Source organism: Panthera onca, chromosome E2 (assembly GCF_046562875.1).
Source record: "Panthera onca isolate mPanOnc1 chromosome E2, mPanOnc1 haplotype 2, whole genome shotgun sequence".
NCBI classification, from domain to species: Eukaryota; Metazoa; Chordata; class Mammalia; order Carnivora; family Felidae; genus Panthera; species Panthera onca.
In genome coordinates this window covers 11,241,877-11,261,517 of record NC_138353.1, presented here as the reverse complement: position 1 = coordinate 11,261,517, position 19,641 = coordinate 11,241,877, and the positions used below count along the sequence as shown (strand labels likewise).

The following is a 19,641-nucleotide window of genomic DNA, read 5'->3' as shown; positions in this document are numbered from 1 at the left end:
TGCCTGCCAGCTCTCCATTAGCCAGAGTTCCTGGTGGTGGGCGGAGCTCTGGGAAAAGGAGACTCGGGGGGAGGTTTTTCACTGGCCACAACTCAGAGGATGAAGCCCGTTGGTTGGAACTCTGGCTGGAAATGGAATTCCGAAAATGGTGGAAAGAGCCCCCGGTGGACCGAACCCTTTTGGAGGGGGGGGGGGGGGGGGGAGGGGCGGGGCTCCGATGGTCCGAGTCCTCCCTTTGGCTGGGGCTCCAGCAGTCGGCGGCGGGTGGGCTGGACGCCTATTTCTGGGCGGGGATCATGTCGTCGATGGACTGGCCCTTTTCTAGTTTCTTCTCCATCTCCACCATGAGCTTCACACCATCCACCACCAGCTGCACCTGTTCCACTTCGGACGAGCCCAGCCGATCGGCGTTGGACACGTCGAATACTGAGCCCACAGCAGCTGTGTCCACACCACCTGCAGCAGCAGGAGGCAGGGGCATAAGGAGCGAGCGGAGATGCAGGAGCGGGGCCTGCGGCCCCTGTGCCAACTGAGCTGGCCGCACGTACTGAGGGCCTACTGTGTGACAGGTTACGTGCATGCAGAGCCTCCTAAATGTCTATTCATGGGCTCACGCCTCCGGCTAATTTAGGTACCTCGTGCCTCAACCCTCCAACATGAAAATAGAGCATGACGGCCAAGAGTGAGCTCTGGAGCGAGAATGCCCCGGGGTTGAGTCCTGGCCATCCTCTCCTTTATAGATGGTAAACCGAGGTTCCTAGGGGGCACGGGGTATACACATGCGTATTATATACCCATGATATCGTATCGATTCCTACGGGATAAGGCGTGCTGATGCCCATTTACAAGAGGAGGAAACTGAGGCTCACAGAGGGGCAGCCCTCGTCCACCCCACAACTCGCGTGGGTGCTCCGCCCCCACAAAGGGTCCGCCCCCGACGCCGCGGCGCGCGCATGGAAGCAGAGCCGCACCTGTGCCCCGCTTCTGCAGGCGCAGACGGGTGAGGATCTCCTCGAACTTGGGGTGCTTGCTCAGGTGCGCCAGCTTGACGTGCACGCCTCCACGCAGCCCGGTGCCCAGGTTGGATGGGCAGGTGAGCACGTAGCCCAAGTGCTCGTTCCACATGAAGGGGTGGCCGGCCTTCTTGAAGATCTCCTCAATCTGAGGTAAGGGGAGAGGATCTGGGGTCAGCGCCAGGGGGCGCCCCCCAAAGACACCCGCAACTCGAACGGGGCTGGGAGGGACACAGCGTGAGCACGTGGGTAGGGGGTGGGATTCCGACAGGGTGGGACCGGAAAACCGTGAGGGGTGAGCTTCTGAAGGGAGGGGCCCGACGACCCTGGTGGAGCCAGGGCTTGAGAACGCTTTAGAGCCGAGTTCTTAGGGGCGGGGCTTGGGCAGGATAGGGGTGGGTGGAGCCAGGTGCTTGTGGGCGGGGCTTAGGCATGGGGTGGAGCCGGCCTCTTAGGGGCGGGGCTTAAGCGTAGGCTGGACCTGGTCTCTTGGGGGCGGCTTGGGCGCTGGGTGGAGTCGGGTTCTTAGGGGCGGGGCTTGGGCGCTGGTGGAGCCGTCTCCTTGGGGCGGGGCTTAGGCGTAGGGTGGACCCGGTCTCTTAGGGGCGGGGCTTGGGCAGGATAGGGGTGGGTGGAGCCAGGTGCTTGTGGGCGGGGCTTAGGCATAGGGTGGAGCCGGCCTCTTAGGGGCGGGGCTTAAGCGTAGGCTGGACCTGGTCTCTTGGGGGCGGCTTGGGCGCTGGGTGGAGTCGGGTTATTAGGGGCGGGGCTTGGGCGCTGGTGGAGCCGTCTCCTTGGGGAGGGGCTTAGGCAGAGGGTGGACCCCGTCTCTTAGGGGCGGGGCTTGGGCGCTGGCGGAGCCGTCTCCTAGGGGCAGGGCTTAGGCATAGGGTGGAGTCGGTCTCTTAGGGGCGGGGCTTGGGCACTGGGTGGAGCCGGTCTCTTATGGGCGGGGGTTAGGCATCAGTTGGACCAGGTCTGTTGAGGGGCGGCTAGGGCGCTGGGTGGGGTCGGGTTATTAGGGGCGGGGCTCGGGCGCTGGGTGGAGCCGGGTTCCCCGGGGGGGCGGGGTCTTGGAAAGCGGGTGGGGCGTTCAGCGGGGGTCAGAAGTCTGCCGTGAGAGGCAGGCTACCCACCTTCTGCAGCCCCACGCAGAAGCGGCGGAAAACCTCCTTCATGTTGCCCCCCTTCTCCATGGAGATGACTCGGAGGTGGTCTTCCTCGTTCACCCACACCAGGAAGCTCTTGTTGTCATTGTGCCTAGGGTGGGGCGCAGGAGGAGGCCAAGGGATCAGTCCCGCGTGGCCACCCCATTCCCGCCCCCTGGCAAAAGTACCCACCGCAAGGGGGCCCCGGGCCTGAGGAGTTTGAGGTGGTGACACCGGCTCCTGAAAATCGCGGAAGCTTACACCTGTAGACCCTAACGTCCTAGAATCTGAGAAATCGCCAGTCCTAGGATCAAAGACTTTTAGGGTCTTAAGTCTTTGAACAGCATTAAATTACAGACTCTTGGAATTTCAGAATCTTTGAAAAACAAAAGCTGGGAATCAGAATTGATAAATCTTGGAAATCCTACTACTGGTCCCAGGACCAATCTTCCCATCACCCTGTGACATCTCAGATAAAACATTAAGATCTGGAAATGTCTGCAACCGTAGAATCACAGAATCTGAAATTAGTGGAATCTTAGAACCCAAAAATATTTAAAATGTGTATGTCTTAGAACTCACACATTCTCCTGGTCATCGGAAACCTAGGCTTTTGAAACCTTTGAAAATCTTTCCCTATCAGAATCAGGGATTCAAGGATTCATACAAACCTAACTAGCAACAGTCGAAGATAAAACTAATAGCCAAGATGTTGGTCACTTACTATATACCAGACACTGGTGTATATATAGAGAGAGAAAAGGAGAGAAAGAGCAGGGGAGAGGAGCAGAGGGAGAGAGAGAATCTCAAGCAGGCTCCACGCTCAGTGTGGAGCCCAATGTAGGGCTCGGTCGGCACAGAAATGTTAAATAATGTGCCTGAGGTCACATCTAGTAAATGGCAGTGCTGGGGTTAGAACCCAGGGAGTCTGGTTCAAGTCTAAGTCCCTAATTGCCACTTCCCTGGTCCAAGTTTCCTAAAATGTGACTCACAGACCACAAAGTAGGCAGGGGTGGAAGGCGAGGTCATTGTCTGGGGCGCCTGGAAACATAATTGTTTTTATGGTGTTGGCTTTGGTGAAGGAATGGGGAGGGGAGTGGGGGGACCTCACCAGATGCCGCGGGCGTCGGGCCAGTCTCGGGCCATGCCTGAGGCCAGCAGCAGTGGGGACACGGGCTTGTCGAACAGGAAGTGATCGTCAATAAGCTGCTGCTGTTCCTGCTCGGTCATGCTCTTCAGAGGGTAGTACTTCCCCTTGAACTCGCCTGTCAGGCTGTTGAGGGCTGAGGGGCCACACGAGGGAATGGTCAGCAGCCTGCGCCCCCACAACCTGGACGGGGAGGCCCCCGGAGTCCCCACATTGCTGTCCCCAACGAGCCTGGGGTTGGGCCCGTGGATGTCCTAACGGCGCCTGAACACTAGGACGAAACCCAAATTCGCGACCTGTCCCCAAAGCATGCTCCCCCACTGCCTCCCAGGCTCCGGGAACCGCCACGCCATGTGCTCCGCCCAGAAACAGGGAATCTCCCTTTCCTTGACCCTGGCATCCCATCCGCCTGGGAGCAACGGTGTGCTGGGGCCCCTTCAACCGGCCAGCCAGACAGATGATCAAAATCTTAGGAATGTGGGGAACCATCAGTAAAAATTATTAAAATATACCACACAAAATATTTGTGTACATTCATATGTAGAATGAATGTATATTATGCACATATGCATAATATATATTTCTATAATATGTATGTATTTATATACATTTTATACATTTTTATGTAATGTTCTATATCACATAGTATCTACTTACTATATTATATTGTTAAAAATAACTTATATAGGGGCACCTGGGTGGCTCAGTCAGTTAAGTGGCCAATTCTCGGTTTCAGCCCAGGTCATGACCTCACGGATCGTGGGTTTGAGCCCTGCATCAGGCTTCGCGCTGAAGGGCCTGATTGGGATTCTCTCTCTCCCTCTCTCTCTGCCCCTCTGCCGCTCATGCTGTCTCTCTCTCTCTCTCTCTCTCTCTCTCTCTCAAAATAAATAAATAAGCTTTAAAAAATAATAAACATTTGTATAAACTTACAATTAAATATATTATATTTAATTTTTTTAATGTTTGTTTACTTTTGAGAGAGAGAGAGAGACAGAGCCCAAGTGGAGGAGGGGCACATAGAATCCGAAGCAGGCTCCAGGCTCTGAGCTGTCAGCATAGAGCCCGACGTGGGGCTCGAACTCCTGGACTGTGAGATCATGACCTGAGCCCACGTCGGATGCTCAACCAACTGAGCCCCCAGGCGCCCCTTAAATATATTTAAAACATAGGTAATAAATACTCAAAAGTATTGCTTCCTAATTATTTTACTCTTTCTTTTAAATTTTAGAGAGAGGGGGCACGAGCAGGGGCGGGGTCAAAGAGAGAGAGAGAGAGAGAGAGAGAGAGAGAGAGAGAAAATCTCAAGCAGACTCCATGCTCAGTGTGGAGCCTGACACGGGGCTCGATCCACGACCTGGGGACCATGACCTGAGCTGAAACCAAGAGTCTGACGCTCAACCGACTGAGCCACTCAGGCGCCGCCTACATTCTGGAAGTTATTTTCATTTTTATTATCTACATCCTTGAAGTTATTTTCATCTGTATCTGTAAGGTGGGAATACTATGTAAGGATATGTTACTGCCCACCTTTTCCCGTCTTTCTATGACACCATGTTCATAGCTCAAAATTGGCCGTGGTAGAATTTATACCATAGAAATTGGCAGTCGCTATAGATTGGGGCTTTTTCTTTTTTCTTTTTTTTGAGAGCTAGTTGTTTGACACTTACCAGAACAATATGCCTGCCCACCTTGATGATTCTACCTCCCAAAGATCCCTGCTGTCTCTCCCCATCCCGTTGCCTATCTCCTACCCTCACCTGAACGACTGTGCCTTCCCCTCACGGTCTCTCTGCTCCTACCTTTGCCCACAGTCTGTTCCCCACCCAACAGCCAGAGGACTCCATGGCTTCCATCTCCCTCAGAGTCAAAGCCAAAGCCCTCCGGAGGGCACACAAGGCTCTGTGCAACCTGGCCACTCATACTCCTCGGACCCCATCTCCTCCCCCCGCCTCCACTCAGCTCTAGCCACACTGGTCTCCTGGCTGTTCCTCCCACACACTTGCCCACCTCAGGCCCTTTGCACTTGCTGCTCTGCTGGCCTGGAATTCTTCAGGCTCCTTCCTTGTCAGTCAGGTCTCCTCCTTTCTAAGGGAGCTCCCCTGAGTCATTCTGTGACCCACCCTCGTTTCTTGGCTACATGGCATTTGGGAATTATTCTTTTGTTGGTTTCTGTGTTCCCTCTTATCTCCTCACCAGGCTGACAGATCTGTGAGAACAGCGACCTCATCCATCCTATTCATCATGAAAGCCCCCAGCTCCCTACTCAGGACCATAACAGCTGTAAATGTTTGCTGGTTGGATAGATGGATAGATGATGGATGGATGGATGGATGGATGGATGGATGGATGGATAGATGATGGATGATGGATGGATGATGGATGATGGATGGATGGATGAATGGATGGATGATGGATGGATGGATGGAGGGAGGGAGGGATGGATGAATGGATGGATGATGGATGGATGGATGGATGGATGGAGGGATGATGAATGGATGGATGGATGATGGATGGATGGATGGATGGAGGGAGGGATGATGAATGGATGGATGGATGATGGATGGATGGATGGATGGATGATGGATGATGGATGGATGGATGAATGGATGGATGATGGATGGATGGATGGAGGGAGGGAGGGATGGATGAATGGATGGATGATGGATGGATGGATGGATGGATGGAGGGATGATGAATGGATGGATGGATGATGGATGGATGGATGGATGGATGGATGATGGATGATGGATGGATGATGGATGGATGATGGATGATGGATAGATGGATGATGGATGGATGGATGGATGATGGATGGATGGATGGATGAATGGATGGATGATGGATGGATGGATGGATGGAGGGAGGGATGATGAATGGATGGATGGATGATGGATGGATGGATGGATGGATGATGGATGATGGATGGATGATGGATAGATGGATGGATGATGGATGATGGATGATGGATGATGGATGGATGGATGGATAATGAATGGATGGATGGATGGATGATGGATGGATGGATGATGGAGGATGGATGGATGGGTGGGTGGATGGATGGATGGATGGAAGTCAGGTCCCTGGTGTCTACAGGCAGAGATCTGCTCAGATCTGACAGCACCCTCAGACTTCCACCAAGGGTAGTGCTGCCAGCCATCACTCACCAAGCAGCTATGATTTACCAAGCTCTTTCCATGGAGAAGCAGGGCCAGAGCTGGGTGGCCCCAATGGTGGGCAGGGTGGGGGTTCTCACCTTCCACGGAGAGCTTCTCCACCGCCCGGCGCTCGCCCCGGGAGCAGTGGGGGGGCAGCGTGTAGCCCTTGATGCTGCGGCCCGTGCGGACGCGGCTGCTGAGCACATAGTTGGGATCCAGATCGTCTCCGCCCTGGAGGGCAGGAGTGGGGGGTCAGGGCTGGGCATGCCGCCCAGGCTGCCCCTTCCCCAGCAAGCCTGTGACCCCCCAGATGCTCCCCGTTCTTACTCTCTGCTACTTTTTTCAGCTCCTCCTTGCCCCGCTCGCTGGGTTCTCCCTTCTCTGTCCGTCCCTCCATCTGTCTCTCTCCCCGCCCCTCATGTGTCCCTGTTTTTCTCTCCAAGCATCTCTTTCCCCACCTTGGCCCCCCACTTCCTGTGTCTCTTCATCTCCCTCCCTGGCTCCCCTCCCATCTGACCCCAGCCTCCTGGTCTGTCTTCTGTGCCTCTCTGCCCCTCTGTCCCTCTGTCTGCCTCCCTCCCTCCCCCATCCCTCCCCTCTGGTGGCGGGTGGGAGGGGGTGGCTGACCTTGAGGTTCTCATGGTTGAGATCGGTCTTGTGCTTGTCGGTGGGTTTGTAGCCCCCGTGCCGGTCCTGGATGATGGGGTCGAAGAGATCCTTGAAAACCTGGTAGGACTCCTCGTCGCCAGCCACACAGCCCACGGTCATGATGAAGGGGTGACCTGGGGGTTCAGGGTGAGGTCAGAGCTGCCTGTCCCCAGCAAGGAAGGCCCGGGCTCCTGGGTCCAGCGTAGACTGTGTGTGTGTGTGTGTGTGTGTGTGTGTGTGTGTGTGTGTGTGCGCGCGCGCCTGTGAGTGTGTGTGTTTCAGAACTGCAGAGGCTGAGGGTTATGTGGATGGGGAGGGAAGGCTAGGAGAGGTCTAGGCAGCATCTGGGGTGAGGGCAAGGTGCTGGGGGCAGGGCAACGGAGAAAGGAGAGTCTTGGGGGGCCAGTTACAAGGTACTAAAAATATGACCACTTCAGAGTCCCCAAATCACATACTCTTCCTTTACCCAAACATTTTCAAAAGCTTATTAGACTATCGGCTCCCACAGATGATAAGAGACTTGAACAGCCCTCGTGTTCCCAGAGGGGAAAATAGGGGTCTGGAAAGAGGGGCCCTCCCTCCTCAATGGCACAGTGAGTTGGAGGCTAGGACGTGCTCTTTTGCCTCTGGTGCTGCTGACCCTCGCAGGGTGTCCTTGGAGAAAGAACCAGAGCACCAATGACATCCCTCCTCAGATCCCGAGTGGTGGCCCTGTACCAGGGGCTGCTCTAAGCACTTGTGTGCGCCGACTCCTATGTGTTCGCAACACGGGTGCCCATTTTTCGGATGAGGAAACTGAGGCCCAGGGAGGTGGGATCGAGGCCTGGCAGGCAGCTCCAGAGCCCCCCTCCCCCCCGACTGCCATTCTAATCCCTGTCCCCGCTCCACCAAGGAGGCTTACCTGGGTTGTCCACACCTGTCTGGATGACGTCGTCCAGAGTGAAGCCGGATGGAGTCTCCTTGTCCCGCAACTTCTTGTAAATCTCAAGGGTCAGCGCCTTGGCCATGTGGTTGTTGTGCTTGCTGAGGTCAGGGTACTCCTCCTCAGGCTTGTAGTTCAGCTTGAACTTGTTGTGGGTGTTACCGAACGGCATGGTGGCGGCGTGGGGGGCCTGGTGGGCAGGGAAGGTGGAGAAGGTTAGCTCGCGTCCAGCAGAGACCAGCAAGGGAACAGAGCAAGGTCTGGGGGTCGACGGCTGCATGACTGGGGACAAGAAGGGCGCCCTCTCTGAGCCCCTGCGCCTTCACAGGATGCATCCGAACTCTATGGCTAAGATCCCAGCTCGGTCACACCCTGACAGGTGACCCCAGACTAATAATCTTGCTAGAGACAGTTTCTCCAGCTGGAAAATGAAGCGGGGGGCCTTTGGGATGGAATAGTAATGCCGGCATGGATAAAAGCGTAGTTTCCAGGATCAGACAGCCCGGGTTTAAATTCCAGGTCTGCCACTTACAAGACGCTGTGTGACCTTGGGCACCTTGCTTAACTTCTCTGTGCTTTCAGATTACTCATGTGTGGAATGGGGGGGTCATAATAGCACTCATCCCATGGGGCTATTGGGAGCACGAAAGGAGCCAAACTACGTAAAGCACTTGGGATAATCCTGGCTCACAATAAGCATTATTTTGCTTGGCCATTATTATAATTATTGCTGTTATTTTTTTTAATTTTTTTAATGTTTATTTTTGAGAGGGAGAGACAGAGCACAAGCGGGGGAGGGGCAGAGAGAGAGAGAGAGAGAGAGAGATACAGAATCCGAAGCAGGCTCCAGGCTCTGAGCTGTCAGCACAGAGCCCGACGCGGGGCTCGAACTCACGGACCGTGAGATCGTGACCTGAGCCGAAGTCGGCCGCTTAACCGACTGAGCCCCCCCCCCCCCCCGGGCACCCCTGTTGTTATTATTTTAAAGGCCTGCGTGAGGAGTTTCAGAGAAGGTGGAGGGTGCTGCGGAGAACGAGCGAGCGTGCGAGCAGAGAAGGGACATCCTGTCTGCGGAGGTTCCTGGGTTCAAGGGATGAGGGGCAGGGTGGAAGGGAAGGCTGGGTGGCCGTCCCCACCCCTGTCTGCTGGCAACCCTCCCTCAGGGCTCCGTTGAGAAGAGCTCAGCTGCGGGAGTCGTCAGAGCTGGGTTCAAATCCCACCTGGGCCACTTCCCTGCTGTGTGACCCCCAAGCCGGTTGCTCAGCCTCTCTGAGCCTCTGTCTCCTGTGGACTAAGCCTCGCCTAGGGGGTGGCCAAGAGGACTCTTCAGACTCCATCATGAGGCCAGCTGATCACATGCCCTCCCGTGGAGCTGGGGCCTGCTACCTGGAGGGCCGGCTGCTGTTGTTACCCTTACGTTTATCCATAAGAGCCAGGAAGGGGGAGGGACTCTTCAGTGGCCGTGGCGGGACTGGGAGCTCGCTCCCGGCTCCAGGAGTGGGAGGCAGGTAGGATGGTGAGAAGGGAATCAGGACCAGGGGGGAGCCGAAGGCTGCGGCATCAGGCCAGGGGCGGGTGGAATTCACCACGGAGCTGCCGTCCAGGGTTGGGGATTATTTATAGTCTGGCAGACTCCTCCTCCTCCCCCCGCCCCCAGCTGCTGTCCCCCCCACCCCCACCCCCCACATTCCAGGGGCTCGGCTTGCGCCAAGTCAGCAGGCCGGAGACAGGTGGGCCAAGGAGGCCGGGAGGACACGCGTCCAGGCCTCGGGCCTCAAGGGCTTCCAGCCCAGAAACCCCCCTTCATGCTCTCCCACCCCCACCCTGCAAGAGACATGTCAGCAGAGGGCACGGAGGCAAGGCGGGGGTGGCCCAGAGACACAGACAGAAATAGCCCCAGCACCACACACACACACACACACACACACACACACACACACACACACACACCCCTCCAAGCTCAGGGACACACCCGGGGTGCAGGCACCCATGCGGGAGCCACAGAAAGTCCAGAACACAAGGTCACACTGTTGTGGGACACCACGGGGACCCACAGAATCACAAATGCCAAGACCCCGCGGAGCCTGCTCTTGCAGACCCTGCCGGTGGACATACGGACACTCCCCGCGGCTCGTGCCATCACCCCCCCTCCCCCCCGCCGTTCTGGTGACAAACCATCACAATCACAGGCCCCGGCCTGCAGCCCTGCAGCCCCTCAGCCCCTTGCAGGGGTGACAGCTGGCAGCTGGCAGGACTCCCTTTGTCTCCAAGATCCCTCCCCGTGGCCCTGCGACACGGACCCTGCGGGCGGTGGGGGGGGTCACAGGTGGAGGTGACTTCCAGACGCAGGGCCAATCTCCCCACACACCAACCCTCCTGTGTGTAGGACCAGATCGGCTGCTGGCACCAAGGGGGGGGGTCCCCATTCTGGACCCCACCCTGATTCCCACCCCCAGTGGTACCTGGCTGGGCTGTGCTGAAAGGGGCTGTCTGTATCCTGGAGGCGACACTGACCCAAAGGAAGGGCCTGTAGCCCTGGCCTTATATAGGGGGGCCGGGCTGTGCAGCTGGGAGGGGCTGCCCCCCGGGGAAGGGAGCTGGAGGGCGGCTGAGCCTCTCACCTCGCTGCCCGGGCACCGTGCCCACCCTGAACCCAGGCATGCCTTGTGCCCAGCCCCATGGCCTTGTATGGGCTGCCCCAGGGGCTGAGCGTCACATCAAGCTGATTCCCTGACCAAGTGCTGAGTCAGGCTGGCAGGGACAGCTGGCCCCCCGCCCAGGACACGGGACCGTGGCAGGGGACGTCCCAGGCACGTAGAAGCCACCCTCCCCTGGCCCTGCACTGGGCCGCCAGCCCCTCCTATGCCCAGACCTCTCCTCCAGCCCCCAGTGGCCTTGACCTGGGCAAACAGCGGGTCCTGAGGCCTGCACCTGGGGAAGCCTTGCAATAGCCCCCCGGGAGGCCCGGTATCTGGTTTTGCGGAGACTTGCCCGTTGTCACCCAGCTATGGGGAGCACTTGGCCCAAGCCCAGGCCTGAACGCAGGACAGTGTAAGCCCAGAAGCCTGTGCTTGGGTGCACAGTGAGTAGGAGGGAAACTGAGGCTCTCCTGAGTCGAGAGGATTGGAACTCGAGGCCAGGTTGGGGGAAGGGGTTGCCCGCCCCCCCCCCCCCCCCCCAGCCGCGGGGCTGACACTGGGAGATTTCCGCTGGGCTGGCAGGGAGGGGACAGGGAGGTACTCATCCTGGAAGGGAGCTTATTTTTAGAGGGCACTTCGCTGTCGCCTCTGCAAAGACCTAGACCCCAGGCGCTGGGGCTGGGGGGACACAGGGACAGGTGTTGGGGGGGGTGGGGTCGCCACGTGTCTGAGTTAATTATAACCCGGCGTGTCGGGTGTCCGGGGTGTCACCTCCTTACAAGGGCAGCCGCTGACCCGGGAGGCCGCCCCCACCGCAGGGCGCAGGGGAAGGGGGCTGGGCAGCCACTTGGGTCAGAGCAGAGCACCCGCCCGCTCCTTCCCGCCAGATCCGGGCGGAGCAGGGACACTCCACCGTGACAGGGACCTGAAGGGCTGAGGAGCACATTCTGTGGACGCAGGGGTGGCTGAAGGAAGCTGCTTCCTCTGCCTAGAGGGCGCCAAGATTGCTGGGCAGGCGAGGCGAGTCCAGGGGCCAGGAGGAGTCCAGGGATCACCCAGGATTACAACCAAGAAGAGACCGTCCTTTTTTCCTCTGGGGCTCCTCCCTCCTCCCAGGTGTCCCCCATTTCTTCCCAGGCAGGTGGGGACTGACCTAGGGAAAGGGGGGCCTCTCTGCCTTTCCCCAGATTCCTGGTGGGGACGGGGTGCTTAGAAAACTTTTCCTTGGGGCCCAGCCCCTGGTCTCTCCACCCACTGTCCCTTCCCACCAAGGTCGGAGTGGCAAAGCTCTCCTGCATGGCTAGGGAAACTGAGGCCCAGAGAACCAAAAGGAACTACACTGCAATAGTGAGGCATTTATCACGTCAACAATATTTTTTAAGTCTATTTATTTATTTTGAGAGAGGGAGGGAGGGAGAAAGAGAGCACGCAAGAGCAGGGGAGGCAGAGAGAGGAAGAGAGAGAATCCGAAGCAGGCTCTGCCCCGGCAGCACAGAGCCGGGCCCTGGGGCTCGAACCCACAAACCGTGAGAACATGACCTGAGCCGAAACCAAAAGTCGGACGCTTAACCCACTGAGCCACGCAGGCGCCCCTCAACAATTCTTTATTAAGCACTTACTGGGGAGACAGCAGAAAACGACCCAAACCACTGCCCTCATGGAGGTGACATTTTAGTGAGCGTGGAAAGTAAACATATGCTGTAATGTCAGGGGCCACAGGGCTCTGACAGAAAATCAAAGAGGGTAAGAGGTGAGAGCGAAGGCACAGCAGAGGAGGTCAGGTCAGGCATGTCAGGGGAAGTGACATCTGAGCAGCGACCTGAGGGGGAGAAGGGAGCCAGCTATGTGAGGATCTGGAAGCGGAACAGCAGGTGCAAAGGCCCTGAGGTGGGAGTGGCTTGGAGTATCTGAGAGACAAGGAAGAGGCTGGAGGGCTGGAGCAGAGGGGAGAGTGGGAGGAAGAAGATGAGGGGATAGGAGCAGACCCATGGGACCCTAGGGACCATGGAGGAGTTTCCAGCACGCTGTGAGTGGACGGGAGCCCCTGAGGGCTGTGAACAAGGGAGAGACAGGATCCGGACACATCACACACACGTGCACGCACACACATACACACACACACACACAGGATTCAGCCCAGCCCAGCCCCCTGGAGCCCTAATAACCACTTATGGGGACATTTGACATTCCTTTTGGCCACACAGCATAAGAAGCACTTTCTGTGTTTGGGGAGGTTGCTGCCCTATGACAGCCTCCTTTAGAGAAGCCAAAAATGCAGAAACTCGGTTTCCCAGAATCCTTTGCAGCACTATTCCAGTCGTGTGACCTGGGCTGGGTGGCTCAAACAGAGGGACCTTGGGCCTTGGGTCATGAGCTCTACTCCTTTACTTTCTTTGAGTCTCATAGAAGCAGTCGGCCCTGGGGAGCCAAGACCCCCCCCCCCCAGTATATTCATCCCAGGCTCCAACCTCCCAAAGCCCGTCAGTCTCCCAGGCCTCCTCCTACCCTAGCTCAAGACCTCCTTCATGTTCTTCCCTTCTGCCCTCACCTCCTCCCTGATCTCCTGCCCCAAGCTGCCCCCTCCCACCTACTCTCTACCTGCAGCTTGCTCCTGCGCATAGAACTTGCCATGGCTCCCCAGTGCCCTCAGGCTACATGAGTATTTGTTGACTCCGGAAATAACAGTAGCCTTATCGGTCCATTGGAAACCATTCTACCCAGCTCATGCAGAAAAGGGCCTGACTACCAAATATTAGGTGCTTACAAAAATCATTGAAAGGGTTGAACATCTCTCGCCTCCCCCCCCCCCCCAGAACCACGCTCCCTTTAGAACGCTGGACACGCTAGAAGGAGGTTAGCATGGATGTTGAGTGGCCACTCCACAGTCCCCACCCTAACCGTTAAGTCTTAGGGAGCACTCCTGTATGTCAAGTGTAACGCTAAGTGCATTATATATATTAACTCACTTAACACTCCCAACAGTAAAGCTCAGAAAGGTGAAATGACTTGCCCAGGGTCGCACAGCCTGAGAAGGGGCGGAGCTGGGAATCAAACAGGCACAAAGCTGCCGAGAGTAGGTTCAGGCTTTGACGAAGACAATGTACAGGCCTCTCCGCAAAGTCACATTGTCTCCCAGAGTCCCTTTCCTGGGGGACCTTCGGGCCCTGGTAATTTGGACCTCCTTCCCATGCCCCCTTCATCACCCCGGCCGTCTGGCTTCAGGGCCCAAGCATTGTATGTGTTTTAACCAATTTAATTCCCTGACCGTCCTAAGAGGTGTGTATTGAAAATTTTACAAATCAGAAAAGTGAAGCCCAGAGAGGTCGAGTTACTTGCCCAAAGTAACACAGCTGGGAAATAACAGAACCAAACTGGCCCAGGTAGTTAGTCCCTGAGTTTGTCTTTCTTATCCCTCCCCAATCCCACCTCTTCCTGCTGAGGCTCCATTTTACAGAAGATGGACACTGAGGCTGCAAAAAGGGCCAGGAGGGGGTGCCCGGGTGGCTCGTCCGTTGAGCCTCTGACTCTTGATTTCAGCTCAGGTCATGATTCCAGGGTCGTGGGATCGAGTCCCACATTGGGCTCCCTGCTGAGTGTGGAGCTTGCTTGAGATTCTCTCTCTTTTCCCTCTGTCTCTCTCCCCAACTCGTTCTCTTTCTCTTTAAAATAATTTTAAATGGGGGGGGGGGGGGCAAGGATTGACCCAAGGCAAGAGCCGGCATACTAGAATTTCAGGATTCTAAAATTTTAGAATTTTCCTTTCACCCCTAAGCCCTGGCATTACAGAACATCCCTGCTCCCAAACCCTCCCTTTTATCTACCACCTCCTCTGTCCCCACCTCTCCCCTAGGGATGAGGCTGCCACCTCCAGGAGAGGCTCCAAGAAGCAGCACTTCACCCCCATGAGCCATCACCCCAGAATGCTCTCCTCACCCAACTCCAAAATGCCTCTCCCAATCCTGGCAGTCCACGAACCCAACGGTTCAGGGAAGACAAGACATAAATCCAAGCCAGTCCCAGAACTGAAGAACCAGAGAGTTAAGGACGTGTCTGCTCCTTCTTGTTCCCCAAGAATCCCTGCGATCCACTGGATGTCAGACCCCCCGGTGGTGGAGGTGGTGGCAGAAAGACAGGCAAACAAGATAGTCTTTCATGACTCCCCACCAGCCCTACTCCAGTCCCTCCAAATCCATCTTTATCAACATAGCTATACATTTTCCTCTAGGGGTCGCTTTAGCTGCATCTTAGTTTCTTGCTGTTGTTTTTTGGTTGTTTTTACATTCTACTATTTCGAATGTGTTCTTTACTTTGAAAATGTTATATGTGGAGTGTATGGACGGTCACATTTATTAATATTTTAGTCTCTTAAATTTACCTCTGTGTTAAGGTATAACTTATATACCACAAAGTGCCCTAATCTTAAGATTGATGAACTTTTATGTATATTTATACATAAATCTTTTTTATTGGGGCACTTGGCTGGCTCAGCAAGAAGAGCACGCTGCTCTTGATATTGGGATCGTAAGTTCAAGCCCCAATTGGGTGTAGAGATTTCCATATATAAATGGATTATATCTATATCTATATCTATCTATATATATCTATATCTATATCTATATATCTATATATATATCTATATCTATCTATCTATCTATCTATCTATCTATATAGATAGATAGATAGATATAGATATATATATAAATGGATAAAAGATGAGACATCACTTAATGAAATAATGTGCTACTATGCAGCTGATGGGGCCTGGGTGGCTCAGTCAGTTAAGCATCAGACTTCAGTTCAGGTCATTATCTCGTCATTCGCGAGTTCAAGCCCCACATCGGGCTCTTTGCTGTCGGTGCAGAGCCCGCTTTGCGTCCTCTGTCCCCCCCCCCCCCCCTCTGCCCCACTCGTACACACACACACACACTCTCTCTCTCTGTCTCTCTCTCTCTCTCAAAACTAAACATTTTTTTAAGTTAAAAGAAAGAAAAACTTGGCAGCTGTTAAAAAGAATAAAGGTAATCTAGGGGCACCTGGGTGGCTCCGTCGGTTGAGCATCCAACTTCAGCTCAGGTCGTAATCTCCCGTCTGTGAGTTCGAGCCCCGCATCGGGCTCTGTGCCGACAGCTCAGAGCCTGGAGCCTGCTTCGGATTCTGTGTCTCCCTCTCTCTCTGCCCCTCCCCTGCTCGTGTTCTGTCTCTCTCTCTCAAAAATAAACATTAAAAAAAAAAAAAGAATAAAGCTGATCTATAGGTACCGCTTTGGAACAATTGCCAAATGTCTTAATCCATTCAGGATGCTGAATTACAGACTGGATGGCTACTAAACAACAGAAATTTATTGCTCATGGTCCTGGAAAGCGGGAAGTCTGAGAGCAGGGTGCCAGCTGCTCAGGTGAAGGTCCTCTTCTAGAACACAGACTGCTTGTATCCTCACGAGGGAGGAAGGATGAATCCTAATATCATCACCTTTGAGGGTTAGGATTTCAACATGTGAATCTGGAGGGAATACAGACATTCAGACCATAGCACCAAGATATATCGGGGGGGGGGGGGTTGGAATATGTATCTATTGCCACAAAAATGCCATGAAACACACCACACCAAAATGCAGTCACTTTATTTTTTTTTTATGTCTATTTTTGAGAGACAAAGAGCACGAGTGGGGGAGGGGCAGAGAGAGCCCGGGACAGAGCATCCCAGGCGAACCCAGTGGTGACAACAGAGAGCCCGATGCGGGGCTCGAACTCATGAACCGTGAGATCATGACCTGAGCCAAAGTCGGACGCTCAACCGACTGAGCCACCCAGATGCCCCAAAATGCAGTCACTTTATTTTTTTTAATTTTTTAATGTTTATTTATTTTTGGGAGAGAGAGAGAGAGAGAGGGAGAGAGAGAGAGAGAACAAGCGGGGGAGGGCAGAGAGAGAGGGAGACCCAGAATCCGAAGCAGGCTCCAGGCTCTGAGCTGTCAGCACAGAGCCCGGCGCGGGGCTCGAACCCACAAACTGCGAGATCATGACCCGAGCTGAAGTCAGATGCTTAACTCACTGAGCCTCCCAGGTGCCTCCCGAAATGCAGTCACTTTAAAACAGATGTGCGTTTGGCTGAGAGGTGGCTGATCTGGGCTGGGCTCAGCTGGGAAGGTCTGCCCAATACTGTTAAAAGCAAGAACAGCAGGCCCCAAATAGAGCCATTTATGCTAAGCCCCATGTCACCAAACTGGGACTTAAGATGGTTTCAGCTCTCCTGGAAATGGAATGTTAACCCGGTCAGTCAGGAGTCACCTGATCAACACTAGGAAGGTCATTCTCCTGATAGATCTCTGCCATCCCCTAAAGGAAAAAGTAACCTCGCAATAATCAACCCACTTTTTTGCATCGTTTAAATTCCTTGTTCCTGCTCCCTTCTGCCTAAAAGGTCTTTGATTTTCAACAGCTCCTGGGGACCCCTTTCCATCTGCTGGGTTGGGACGGGTTCAAATTGATTTTTGCTCAAAAAAACTTCTAAACTTTGTAACGTGCCTCAGGTTACTTTTTAACATTGTGGGGTGTGGGCCAAAGTGGGGACAGCCACACGAGGGAAGCCTTTCTCACACCTCTTGTTGGTTGCAAACGGAAACACTCTCAGCCTCTTAAGGTCTAAGCCCAGACCTTAGGGGGACAGAGGATCCGAAGCAGGCTTTGCCCTGACAGCAGCCAGCCCAATGCGGGGCTCAAACTCACGAGCCATGAGATCATAACCTGAAGTTGGATGCTCAACCGACTGAGCCCCCCAGCAATGCCCCAACATTAGTGAACTTTTTAAATTAAAAAGAAACTGGTGAGTTTAAGAAAAAAAAAAAAAAAAAAAAAAAAACATGGCTAAGAGGGAGGGGCATGTGGCTGGCTCAGTCGGTAGAACATGCAACGCTTGATCTCAGGGTTGTAAGTTCGAGCCCCATGTTGGGTGTAGAGATTCCTTAAAAATAAAATCTTAAAAAATAATAATAAAAATAAAAACTGTAGCCAAGAGGCGAAAATAGAAAAGCCCGCAACTCATGTGCCCATTTTCCCGGCACGGCAAACTGAGGCCTTCAGTGATAGGATAGAGGTTTTGTTCAGTGCCGTCTTGGCGATGATCTTGGGCAGTGGATTTCTCCTCTCTGAGCCTCAGTTTCCTCATCTTTAGATAAGGCTAGTAATGGGGTGCCTGGGTGGCTCAGTTGGTTAAGCGTTCAGCTTCCACTCAGGTCATGATCTTGCAGTTTGTGAGTTCAAGCCCAGTGTCAGGATCCATGCTGACAACTCAGAGCCTGAAGCCTGCTTCAGATTCTGTGTTTCCCTCTCTCTCTGCCGCTCTCTCGCTCTCTCGAAACAAATAAACATTTTTTTTAAAAAACTTTCTTTTTTTTTTTAAAGATAAGGCTAGTAACAATGCCTACGGCGGCCGTGTGGATTCAGGGGTTTTGTCACTCCTTGGCTGTGTGATCTTGGACAGGTCACTTGGCCTCTCTGTGTTTCATCTTCTTCACCTGTGGAATGGGTTAATCGTGGCACCTCCTCTGTCAGGTTGGTGTCGATTCACAGTTCATTTACAGGATTTGGCATAGGGCCCATCCTGGGCCAGAACTCAGAAACCCCAGCCCTCATGGGTTTGTGCAAAAGTGCGTGGCACAGGGCCAGCCTGAAGAAATGGTGTCTTGGTTAATAATTTCGTCTTTCAGTCTTGATCTCACTTAATCCTCACCACTATGGTCTATGGACAGCGTGATCATTCAGGTTTTATAGATGAGGAAATGGGCGCTTAGAAACATCGCTTGCCCCGGGTTACGAGGAAACAGCAAGATCAGAATTTGAACTCAGATCTACCTGGCTCCAACTCCCTCCCCCCACCCCCCCAGCGGTACGAGCGCAGACACACACACACACACACACACACACACACACACACACACACACACTGTGTTTACCACGTGCCACTCTGTTCTAAGCCTTTTACAGGGATTACTCACTAATCCCACAACAGCCTCGAAAAGTAGGTTTCCTGTGAGTCCTGTTCTGCAGACCAGGAACCTTAGGCCCAGAGACGTTAGTTCCTGGCTCGGGGGTCACACAGCCAGCACATGATGTGCAGGTCCCGCACTGCCTCTCCGTAAGCATGTGGCAGATCCAGAGCCTGATGTCCAGTCCCCTGAGGCCAACCCGGTGAGGGGAGGGGGGGAAGAGTTTGACCCTTTCTACCCTGTTCCTTAGAAATACCTGGAGAAGTTAGAGCGTGAATTTGAGTTGTGTTTTCCATTATTCAACCAACAGTTATTCGCCCAAGTGACTCCTCTGTGTTCAGCCTGTGCTGGGTGGCACTGGGGACACAATGGTGACTGAGACGCCTTGGCCCAGCAGTCCCCTCTTGGGACTACATTCGAATATTGGGGATAGACCTGTCTTCAAGACAGTGATGACCCAGAACGGGCACGACTGAGATGTGGGAGCCCAGAAGGCTACCGGATCCAGAAAGGAACGTCTCATCCGGCCTTGGGGTCCCCAGAGGGCTTCCGGGAGGAGGGAGCATCTGCACTGGGGCTCAGAGAACAAGGGATCAGAAGGCAGGTTGGCTGAGGCTCGGAGGGAAGGTGCTGATCTGCGCTGTGGTCTGGGGCCTGGATCACGGGCCCGCAGCGCTCTCTGCTGGAAGCATCCTGTAGTGCAGGGACTGGGGTACGGCAGGAGTATGGAAACGCCTCCAGCTGAACCGAATTCCACGATGTGAAAATCCTGTGCGCCCAGCTTTGGCCGATTTACGTTTCTAAGACCTGACTTCACTCAGTCAACTGCTCGACAAATTGCTTATTGAGCACATACTTGGCACCAGGATCTGCTCTAGTGTTGAAGATCCGATGCTGACAATACAGAGTCCCATCTATATATGACCTCATTCAACCCTGGCAGCCTTTGACTATCCCCATTTTACAGACTCAGCACGTTGGG

At 54.3% G+C, this 19,641-nt stretch overlaps 1 protein-coding gene across 1 annotated transcript; it reads right to left on the bottom strand.

The window, feature by feature from the left end:
• CKM (creatine kinase, M-type) lies at window positions 1–10,628 on the bottom strand. The gene is made up of 8 exons (XM_060651447.3): window positions 10,499–10,628; window positions 8,016–8,226; window positions 7,094–7,248; window positions 6,565–6,697; window positions 3,273–3,444; window positions 2,150–2,273; window positions 972–1,161; window positions 1–456 (listed from the first exon to the last, which is right to left on the bottom strand). The coding sequence occupies exons 2-8, from the start codon at window positions 8,206–8,208 to the stop codon at window positions 278–280; spliced, it is 1,146 nt and encodes a 381-aa protein (XP_060507430.1). The 5' UTR covers window positions 8,209–8,226; window positions 10,499–10,628; the 3' UTR covers window positions 1–277.
• Window positions 10,629–19,641: the final 9,013 nt, after the last annotated feature.